Here is a 12,414-nt window from a genome sequence, read left to right on the forward strand (position 1 = left end):
TTTTATATGATATCAGAACGGTAACTACGATCCATGCAGTGTAAAAAAACATATTAAAAACATTAAGATATTAGCGGAAGCATAATAGTTTATATCAAGTTTTTAGCAGTCAATTTTAATAAACTTATCAACATCTCAGAAATACACAAGTAGTTGAAGGTGTGAAAGTTTTCTAAATTTGGTTATAAGTGCGAAAACGAAGTTGAGCAATAACATTGACGCCAGACACCCCTCCCCCTAAACGAACAAAGTTCGTTCATTGAGTTGTGTGACATCGTTCTAGCGTCTCTTACAGGCCAGACCAAGAAAAACAAATCTATGGAGCATGCTTATTTAAAAATATGGTTTGTTAAGAGATAATGCGACAGGGCACAGATCCACAAGGCAATGTAACACAGTTCACACTTGTAAAATAACAGAAAGCAAAGAAAGAAAATGACAGAACAAGGGTAAGGGCGATAATTAACATAACATAACATAACATAACATAACATAACATAACATAACATAACACAACCTAACATAACATAACGCAATTCTGCACAAAACAGCGCAATGGTGTACATTCACACATATTATAAAAAAAGTATGGTGAATGTCAAAAGAGAGAAACAAATACAAACAGTAATCACTTCTTTTGAAGACATGGACGGTAATGCATATTAACAATTATAATTATATTGTTTTATTATTATTTTTATTTTTTTATTTTTTTTTATTTATATCATCAAAGAATCAAGGATATGGGACACATTTTCCAGATAAACCATTTGTACCATATTGGTAGTATTCCATTGTGTCAACATTCTCATACGTGTACATTACATACTTTCGTAGTTGGATTAATATTAGAAATTGCATTACTTCAACCACATAGCATTATGGGTAAAACTTCCTCATATTGGTGGCACTAGTGCAATGACAATTGTTTACTTGCAGCAAAAAAAAAACGTGTGGTTAACAGAGCGTAATAATTACTTAATTAAAAAGAGACTTAATTGATTTGTTAGGGAACGGATGTAATGAAATACCTCAGCTAATAAAACACAAGATATGTATTATACTAACAATAATTTAACAGTGACGTAGATGTAATGTATTGCCCTAATGGACGATATATGTGTAATACTAACAACAGACTGATTTGCCAGGGATGTAATAAATCATCTGAAAAGACATGGTATCTATTATACTAACGACAAACTGGTGTGTTAATGAATTACATTAAAAGATAATATATGCATTTATAGTAACAAGTAATCTATTGCCCTTAAAGAGAAGATATTTATCAGACCAATAACAAACCAGTATGCAAGAGGTGGCATGAATGGCCCTAGAAGACAAGACATGTATTTTTGTAATAGCAAACTAGTGTGTCATTATGTAAATAATTGCCAATCTTACAAACTTTAAGATGTATGTATTAAACAACAACAAACTCGTTTGAAAGGTATGTAGTGAATTGTTCATAAATTTATGTATTCATCCAACAATACTGTAGTGTGTCATGGATATAATTAAAGGTGAGATACGTATTATACTAACAACAAACTGATTTAACAGGGATGCAATGACTTGCACAGAAAAGACACAATGTGTATTATACTGACAACAATCTAGTGTTCCAGGGATGTCATGGAGTACCTGAAAAGACAGGGTATGCATTATGCTTGTATAATACAATACTCTGTATGCACTGTGTATAGAGTTGACATATTTTTTTAGCCCCATTAGATAGGTCAAATGGTACATACCACTTGATTTTTGTCGATGTCAAAAGCATCAATATATAAAAGGGCTTTATGTATCACTTGTCATCGAAACAAGTACACTAAGGAAAATATCAGACCACTTAGGTTGATGAACAATCTCACCTGCTAATATTCCTGACTCACAAACACACTATGGACATAATCGAGGTATTAATTTACATATATATAACAAACTGGTGTTCCAGGGATGTGATGGATTATCTTAAAATATAGAATATGTAATATATTGGTGTGATAAAATACTATATATGCACTGTGTATAGAGTTGCCTTAGTTAATATACTGTACAACGTATTAACATATAGTGCCCAAGCTCAGATGATACGTATATACCAGTAGATTTTTGTCGATGTTCAAAGCATCAAGTTAAAGAGACTAAGTAAATTCATTACAGGAAATACCAGAAGAACAATCTATTCTGCTAATCCTTGACACATAAACATATTATGGGCATAATCAAGTATCATACATTTATATACATGTGTGTGTGCGTGCGCGCGCGCGCGCGGGCGTATGTGTGTATATACTTTTTACATGCTATTTTACCCAAGGCAGGTGATTCAATGAGTACTAAATATGACAATGTTTGATTAATACAACAGGAGTTACACTTTATTGTATACAGAAATATAACTTTATGTGTAACACATAACAGATTTGTCCGTTGTATAGGTACATGTGCGTTTGGGTATGTGTACATGTGTGTTTTACGAGCATAGATGACAAATGTACATATAACTACACACACACGCATCAATAAAATGAAACACACTTCACATGTAAATTAAAACCAATATTAAATTGTTCTACATGAAATAGACAAAATGGTATGAATGATAGGGATATGACATTTGACCTAATCTCTGGTAACCCTGACGAGACTTGGTCATAGTTGACTAGCTTGTCAACTTGTATATATTTCAAATATTCAGTCACGTACGTGTGTCCATAAATATATAAAATTGCTGGTTACAATTGCTGTCACCGTTTATTTTAAGAAGGATATGTAGTTGTTCAAATGTGCTACCTCATTCACTCACCTCCGTTTTTGTCTGAAGGAAGCAAGGCACTACTATACATATCATAATTGTAAAGTATTATCTTTCATTCCTGATTAATGAATTCATTCACCTATAATTATACTCTACCGTTTCCTTCGTGGCTGTTTCTGTGACTACTCATAAATCTATGCGTCATAATATCCCCAGAAAAGAATTCTCCACAAAATGATTCTTAGTGAGGTTGGTTTTATAGGATAGTAGATTAGAATATATTCCAATATTTGTTGTATATTAGACTACCTCTTTCTGGAATTTTCCAATTTGTACATGCCTTGCAGACTATCACAGCTGGGTCTATATTAATATATGAGATATGTACTCAAATTGAAATCATAGTTTTCTGCTAAGTACACTATCCGCAACACCCTTGTAATTGAACCCGTCGCCATCTTTTAATCTGCCCCTTTATAGTGAGTGTCTTTTGCAATGTGTGTGTAGCATGATAGCTGTATGTTGTAAGTTCAGAATGTTATGCAGTGACACTAGTTCGCACAGATATGGTTAATTTGGTGAAGACATTGTTTTGAATGCCTCAGACATTGTGTTTGTTGTCTGACATACCATCAACTCTTTCTGGTATCGAGTGTGTTGTGTCTGGTACAGTGGATTTCGAAATACCGTTCAGAAGCTCTGTTTGATACAATCAAGCAGAAACTAACAAACGACAGCAAGATTGAATTAATATAGTTCTGTGAAAATTTTGTCTAAATGATATCAACTGACGCGCCACCATGCAGGCATCAAATATCGACGTCACAACATTGGCGCCCGCGTGTCTGATTCTTTCTACAGCGGTAGGTTTAAATTATATATTTCTAGACTATTATAAATTGCGATGTTGCTATTGTGTAGCATATACAGTTTCTTATTTATTTCTAGTTATATCAGAGCCATTGAACGATATTTTGAAATCCGCTGTGTAACCGTCAAGTTGAGTGATAGTCTCGTTAGTGAAACAATGTTGCAGCTACTATCACGTAATTTAATACTACAGGCTCATAGATGACCGAGGTGATCACTGAGCGGAGTTGTCAAGAGGGAAAAATACACAGTTGGCATATCTGCGTAGACGGCACCTAGAAAAAACTCCGGTTATGTTGTAATTGATTCTTGTACTGTACCAAATAAAGGTAAGCCAGGCAAAACAGAGACCACTAGAGTACGTCAGTTTGAACTACTCGGAGGTACGGATCGATAAATGAATATAGGAAATTAGAAGAAAAATACGTTCACATATTGAGCTCCATCAGCATGATGGCAATGTGCGGCCAGTCCAATTAATAGAATCGTGTACTTAACTTTATAAATAACCAATAAAAGTTAACCTTTCAGTCCCGAGTATATAGTGGGTTCTGTGTAGTTTGCCGTCGATTTTTTCCAGCATTTGTCCATTTTAATTCAAAACGTGACTTTTATGAATATTATCTGACTCTCGTTTCAAATACAAAAGTGACCAGCGTGCATGTACTATTGAATATTCCCAAGGCATTAAAACTATTTTGATGTCTATCAATACCATTTAAACAGGCTGCGACATTTCCGGCATATCCATATCTCGCGGACAGGCTGTAACATGATATGATCGCCTAATTCAGGTTGAATTACCAAGTCTGAGGGCGCTATGTCATACATTGCCACATCATCAACACGGGTAGCGTACTAGAAATTAAACTATAGGGACTCTTGATTTGATAGACGAAATCCCAAACAAATGTCAAAATGTAGAAGTATTACTCTGTCACGTGTGTGGGTTTGAGTTTCTTAAGGGGAGAAAGATCTTCTCATTTTGTATTAACTTAGAATAAGTTAGATTATTCTACAAGAACTATTCGATTTGGAATACGTTGAATATATAAAGCGCCCTCAAACAAGAAGGCATTTTGCAAGTACCTGAATGCCAAGGCCTAAATAGTAGTTCTCTAATATCAGGGGCGCGTTCGATTTGCACAATCACAATCATGATTTATCGATCACAATCATGACTTCCCGTTTGCTAAGTACCAATATAATCACAATCATTATGGTAATCACATGAATGACGTGATTCCAAGAGGCCGGACAACTTAATAACGTGAAGGAATCGTGCGCGCATGGCTGATGTGCATGACGTTTTGACGATGTTAAATCATTTAATTTATAGGAAATGTGTAAAAACCTTTTTAAATGTTTACATGTAATAAGATATCATGATCGTGACTGAGCGTTTTGTTTACAACCTCGTTTCCAGAAATGACGTCTGATTAATCACACCCATACATATGCAAATCTCAGACCGCTAAGAGCGCCCCATTAAGCCATACATGTAGAAAGGCTGAGTGGTTGTACAAGAAATACCATGGCTAAGATTGACTGGCAATCCTTCTACAAAGTTCACCCAGCATACTTTTTATACGCACAAAGCACTTGCTACCATGTATACAAACAAGGATGACAACATAGTGAAGTTTGAAAGAAGTGTTTGCATGTATCAGTCAACTGCTTATACAGTATATCCAGATATCAATTCACTTTCGCCATATATTATAATTATAATATAGTTTAATGGCTTCGTACGTAAAAGGCGAAAGTCTGAGACATGACATGGGTGGGCGTTTAGGCCAGACTTTCACATAGAAACAGGCAGATGAGATACACAAAGAGAGCGTATATAATTTGTAAATATTGCGAAACTGGTCTTGAAGACGAGTGCCACGTTTTACTTTGTTGTCCCCTATACACAGACACAAGACAGAAATACATTTTATTGTAGACAACCACACCATATGCATACATACATACATACATACATACATACATACATACATACATACATACATACAGAGCAGCAACAGCAGCAGCACAACTACTACTACTACTACTACTACTACTACTACTACTACTACTACGACAACGACGACGACGACGACAACAACAACAACAACAACAACAACAATTTGAATAGTTGACTTTATTTGTACCAGTACTAGGAGTTATTAGAACTATCACGATGTATTTACATTAGATAGACTAACAGTATCACCGTGACATAACTAACGGAAACGACACTCGAAGATAGATAGGATAAAACTGATGAAAAGTAACTGCGACAGGCTTTAACAATATGTATAATTTGAATGCTAAATCTATTAACAAATACGGCTTAGTTACTTTAAGGTAATAAAATTAATAAACTTCCAAACTCCTTGATTATTTGGTGTTTGTATATTAAACTTTAAAGTAAACTGCAACTAATAAACTGTCAAAGTGATAAGTTGGTGGACCTGAGTGACTATGATATTAACAAGTCTGAACATTAAACTAATTAAAATAGTCTTCCATCCAAGTGTTAGCGTAATTAATGCCATACAACACTGAAAATAATTTCTGGACAACAAACTTTGTTGAATTTAATTTAATTTGGTGTATGTTGGAGAATTCATACATTGAAAGTTAACGGCCTGCCTGTCACTTCGTGTAGAATTATTTGGTTTTCAGATTGCCTGGAGATGCAATCGATTGAACACAAAAGCTGTTTTCCAACATTGGCCCCCAAGTGTTGTCTTCCTGAAGGATATGGACACCCTCGTCATCTGTGATCCCGTAGACAGTGCCATCGGGCTGAATAGAAATATCTGTTGCGACCACTTTGCCTCCATTGCCCACGCGCGTCCAACTACCATCTACCCCGTCTCGTTCCTTCAATATGCCTTGTTTAGTTACCCCAAGTATTTTACCGTCAGGGTAGACAGCGATTGACACACAGCTTTTACCATGTTGTACAAATTCCCAATCGCTGTTTAAATCTGTACGTTTTACCAGTCTTTCTTCGGGTGTTGTACCGAGAATGGTTCCGTCAGACATGACAGCGACATCTTTAACGCAACAACTGTCTTCAACCTCAGTCCACTCACCCATGTTCGGACTTCGTTTTGTGTATAGGCTTTTCTGTTTAGCTGCTAGCAAAGTGCCATCTGGCATAACGGCAATATCTTTGACACAACAACTACCATCTGCTCTACGCCAATCACCATTTTGACGACTCCTTGTAACAAGATATTTCTCACAGTCAACACCTATCATCTTTGTATCTGTTAATATACAAATCACAACGGGAAATTCAATACACATAAGAAATAAAATTCCAATATTTCTTTAAGCAACTTCACGGATTTCTGAGTTTTTTTAGTTATCGCGAGATAACGCGAGACAAATTTCTGATCTACACTTTATTGTATCAATATAATAATAAGAGTGAATATGAATGAATTTCATAGTAAATTTGCAACTTCAACCTAGGAAAGATATTGTGTGATAATTGCTTACAACCAAACAAATACTTCAAATATAGCCACAACATAATCCCTGGTTGTATTACATAGTAAGTCATTTGTGTGTGTACATTGTACTTTGAATGAAGAACAGCTTAAAGTTGAAACTGAGAAATTTTTTGACTATATTTTGGTAGATATAATGACTTACTCGTACACCCTGCACAGTATAGAATCACATGCAGGTAAACACACATTTGTGTAGCCTTAGATATAATATAACATAACTAATATAACACATACATATAACATGGCCAATACAATCAATGTTTGCGACTGTACCCAAAAATTAGCGCCCAACTTCAATAATAATTTGAACCGATTACTGACCACTAATTTACATACACAGTGTCTAATTATTGGTATTAATGGTTTTCAGTGAATATTTTGCTGATTAATTGTGCAGGTTTAACTACAGAATGACGTTTTTCATAAGAATGTATACATATAATAAGAGTAACAAAATTGGATATTATATATTGTAAATTTCACTATATTACATGGTCGCTGAATTGTCATATACAACAGCGATATAACTATTACAATATTTCATCTCTTCTGAACTTACTTTCATGAAGGCCATACGCTGTGCCAATCAGTAACTGGATAGCAAGTATTCCAAGGCAAATCTGCATCGTCGTACTTCAGTAAGGGATTATGTCCTGCGGGAAAATGTACATTATTGTTAGCATGCTGAATATTAAAACAAACTGATCACCGATCATCTAAACTAAAATTTAGTACTTTGACTAAAACCATTCTCATGAGACGAAAGCATTGAACATAGTTCCTGTCAACCCCTCTCTACAGCACTGGCTACCTGAGCCTTGTTCACACACTTACATTAACCTTAGAGACGACTATTTAATGTTATCAAATGAATTCAGAGAGCGACATTATTTTCTTTCGTAACAAGATGACTCTAACGACAGTTAGCAAAATGTAGTTTGGATAATGGTCATCAATACAAACATCGTCTGAATTCTGAAACTTCATTTCAGACGCACATATTGTGTCCATTAGATACATCAAAAAGTAAACGTACTACGATATTTTCTTACTGATGACTTCAATTTTATTCGAGATTCCAAACCTTTTAATAACGCTGTTCATAAACCAATATAATAACGAAAAACAGCTAGACGTAAATGAACGCAATAGAAAACGTACATTTACTTCACAAAATGTGAAACTTAAATACGTCGAACTGACGAAGAGGGTAAGCTAAAATTTGTAACTATCCAAACACAAATCCCCAGTAGAGAATTGTTCAGAAGTCAGACTTAAGCGTGTGACGATCAAATTGCTAATAGAAACCACTTTGACAAAACGTCAACATGAACATTGTTTCGTTGAAAAATGCGTTTACAATTTCAAAGTCCATCTACAATAAAAACTTTTTTTACCTCGGATGTATCAGCAACACTTCTTGTGTTCGAGCTTTGGGAGAATACTGTCTGCCAATGTTGTAATGACGGTGTGTGGGAGAACAGGTGCCTTTATATAAGAAGAAGGCGCATTCACTTTCTATTATCTTACTGTAAAATTGATTGTTTTCTGGAAATTTTATGACTCTGGTGAAATATGAAACTTAGGGTAATTCATAGTGTGAATAGATGGTGTCAGTTTGAGGGAATGGAAAGCCATTTCATTGAAATTATTCTGACAGGGAACAAATATTCATCACAGTTTAAAAGCGAGACAGGTGTTGATTTTTTTTTATGGTGTATAGTTTATCGAATGTCATAAAGATATGACTATTATTCTCTGTATGACTCAATTACTCACTTAATAGAATGAATTCTAGTAATTCAAATAAATCCTAATATCGAACAATACTGCAAAACACGTGGAGTAATTTAGTGTAATAGAAAAAATTGAAGAGTACCAAAAACAATTTCATACCAAACAATTTATAGTATGGTGGAATACCAGGTGGTGCATAATTGTAGTCTGTTAATGAAGGGTTTCATTGTGTCCTCTTTATTTTCAAATGAAAGATGGCATGTGACAGATTTGATAAAAACATATCCAACCGTATCTCTCTACAGGTCATCCTCTTGCATCATTCAGTGGTGTGTGTGTGTGTGTGTGTGTGTGTGTGTGTGTGTGTGTGTGTGTGTGTGTGCGTGTGTGTGTGTGTGTGTGTGTGTGTGTGTGTGTGTGTCGATGAGAGGTTTGCGGTTTGCTTTAAAAAAAATACACGACGTTGAGTGTGGGGGATGGTCATTTTGACGTATGTGTACAGTGATGGTGGTAGTCATTTTAAAATCAACACTACGTTTTATGCGTTGGGAGAGATCACTCTTAAAAACGTTAACACTTGAATGTGTGTGTGAGTGTATTCGTGTTTGTCTTGGGGGTGAGCTCCCACGCGTGTGTGTAGTAGTCACTGTAGTAGTAGAAGTAGTAGTAGTAGTAGTAGTAGTAGTAGTAGTAGTAGTAGTAGTAGTAGTAGTAGTAGTAGTAGTAGTAGTAGTAGTAGTAGTATAGACATTTGAAATTAAATTTTTATATGAAACATTCCTTAAAAATGTTACAATCGCCAAACAGGTCAACAATCTGAAAATTGGTCATGTAGTCCCGAATAAAAAAAAAGGATTTATTCGAAAAGTATGTGATCGAAAGAGTTGACTACGAAGGAGATTAGGCGTAATAAAAAAATATTTGGTTCCGTTTACCCGATCCCACCTAGTTTTTTCACGCCAATAATATACTTGTTTTACATAATCGAGAAAAAATAATAAAATGGCGACTATTGTGAAGTCTCGCAAGAAATAGTGGGTGTGGAAACTGACATATCATCTTAAAAAGACAATATAAAACTGTTCTTCCTATCTGTAATGGCTGTACTTCTGATGAGAAGAAATCAATAACACAGACACCATTTTGAAAACAACGTAAAACATAACTACCTGAACTAGACACTCTCATATGAAATATATATATATATATATACAATGTATATATATATATATATATATATATATATATATATATACATACATATATATACATATATATACATACATATATATATACATATATATATATATATATATATATATATATATATATATATATATATATATATATAGTTTTGGTAGTACTGGAACTCTTTCTTGGGTGTAACTCGGAGTTTCACGCATATTGCGATCAGCATATTGCGAGTGTCTGATGATCGCAATATGCGTGAAACTCCGAGTTACACCCAAGAAAGAGTTCCAGTACTACCAAAACTATTACGCTCTGCCACTGCGGTATAGAGCACTGTCTTATAGCAGATTGATACTCACCGAGTTATATATATATATATATATATAAATATATATCTATGGAATCTTAGAATTTTTGAACTTTAATAGTATAACATCACTGTACCGTTAGTCGTCCGATGATTGTGAAAGCATGAAACACTGTGTAACGGCTTCTGTCTCATTTTATTTTTATTTTCCCTCCTTGTAATTGAAAATAAGACAGATTCCTTACTATACAAACCATGACGTTATTTTAGATTGGACAGTGTGTCAGCTGTTCCTGTTACTGACATTTGAATGATATTCATACATGTGTTTAAATCCTGAAAACTGTTTAATACCACAATACCTAATGAGGGAACTAAATTGTGAGACGAGATCCAAAATAATTCACAAGTGACTCAAATTCAGTTAACAGTTTTCTCATTTCTCATTTTAAACATTTTACGATAGATGGTATCTTTCTGACAGTCTAAATCCACCGCATACTGTCACCAACGTAGCATAACTGTTACAACTGCTGACAAACACGCTCACATACATATTCGTATACATGACACGCTCTTATACAGACAGACACTCAGACAGACAGACATGCATACATACATACATACATACATACATACATACATACATACATACATACATACATACATACACACATACATACATACATACATACATACATACATGTACATACATACATACATACATACGTACGTACGTACGTGCGTGCGTGGGTGCGTACGTACGTACGTACGCACGTACGTACATACATACATACATACATACATACATACATACATACATAGTTACATACATACTTGTATACATACATACATACATACATACATACATACATACATACATACATACATACATACATACATACATACATACACAGACACATACACATACATACATACATACATACATACATACATACATACATACATACATACATACATACATACATACTAAATTACAGACAGTGAAGTTGAAAAAGTTACCTCATGACTCTTTATTAGCACCAAATGATTTAAAAACATAATTCTTAAATACTATCCCTATAACCTATTGTCATTTGATAAACATTAAAATACATGTAATTAATATGTACTCAATTTCTAAACGAAACTACACAAATGACACTGCTAAAACATCTAGGTTCGATTCCAAATGTTTCCCTCTCTACATGTTACCAGTAGAATAATATGATCATTTATTTCAGTACATGCGTTGAGCTAATTGTTTTACCCTGTTGGACATGTTGATTAAAATTGAACTAACATCCCATATGGGATCGGCAAAGACATAAACTTTGTATCCAATGCCTGTATGACCATCATATATTATTATTGAAATAAAAAAGGCTATCAACTTTAGGATCCCTACTACTTAGGACACTACTGACATATGACTAGGTTGACCCCTAAATAAAAGTTGCTATGAGAAGAGACAAACAATATATTTTTTTATCGTTCTAAATCGTATACTCATGGTGGGAATGAGAGATTTGTCGAATTGAACCATGGAGATGATTTTGCTGTAATATCAGCTCTTGTGTAATGCCATTCTTTCACAGAAGATACACCTTTTGCTTTATTTCAAATGCTAAGGGCTCAGACATTGCACACACTCAGATATATGGTTATGTGTTCCATATGAAGGGTTACTTAGATGTGTTTAGCATAAACACACATACAGAGTACAATATATTTGCATAATGAAAAAAATTGTCATTTTCATTACGTGTGAATTTTGTAAAGCAATTATAGAGGGGTCAAAATAAACACTTGTCTTACATTTGTCATGAATTCGAAAAGCATGCTCAACGAACCCGAAATAATACCTAAAGCATTGTTTTACTAAGTGAAACGCACACGCACGCACGTACACTCGCACGCACGCACGAACGCACGCACGCATGCATGCACGCACGCACGCACGCACGCACGCACGCACGCACAAGCACACGGGCGTGCGTGTGCGTTTCACTTAGTAAAACGATTCTTTA

The 12,414-nt window shown here is 34.6% G+C and overlaps 1 protein-coding gene across 1 annotated transcript; it reads right to left on the reverse strand.

Moving 5' to 3' along the window:
- Positions 1 to 5,877: 5,877 nt before the first annotated feature.
- Positions 5,878 to 8,664, reverse strand: LOC144433395 (uncharacterized). Its single transcript, XM_078121697.1, has 3 exons — positions 8,547 to 8,664; positions 7,709 to 7,802; positions 5,878 to 6,900 (listed from the first exon to the last, which is right to left on the reverse strand). Exons 2-3 carry the CDS (start codon positions 7,773 to 7,775, stop codon positions 6,293 to 6,295), a joined length of 675 nt encoding a protein of 224 aa, XP_077977823.1. The 5' UTR covers positions 7,776 to 7,802; positions 8,547 to 8,664; the 3' UTR covers positions 5,878 to 6,292.
- Between the last annotated feature and the right edge of the window lie 3,750 nt (positions 8,665 to 12,414).

The sequence above is a fragment of the Glandiceps talaboti genome, chromosome 3 (genome assembly GCF_964340395.1).
Source record: "Glandiceps talaboti chromosome 3, keGlaTala1.1, whole genome shotgun sequence".
In the NCBI taxonomy this organism is placed as follows: Eukaryota; Metazoa; Hemichordata; class Enteropneusta; family Spengelidae; genus Glandiceps; species Glandiceps talaboti.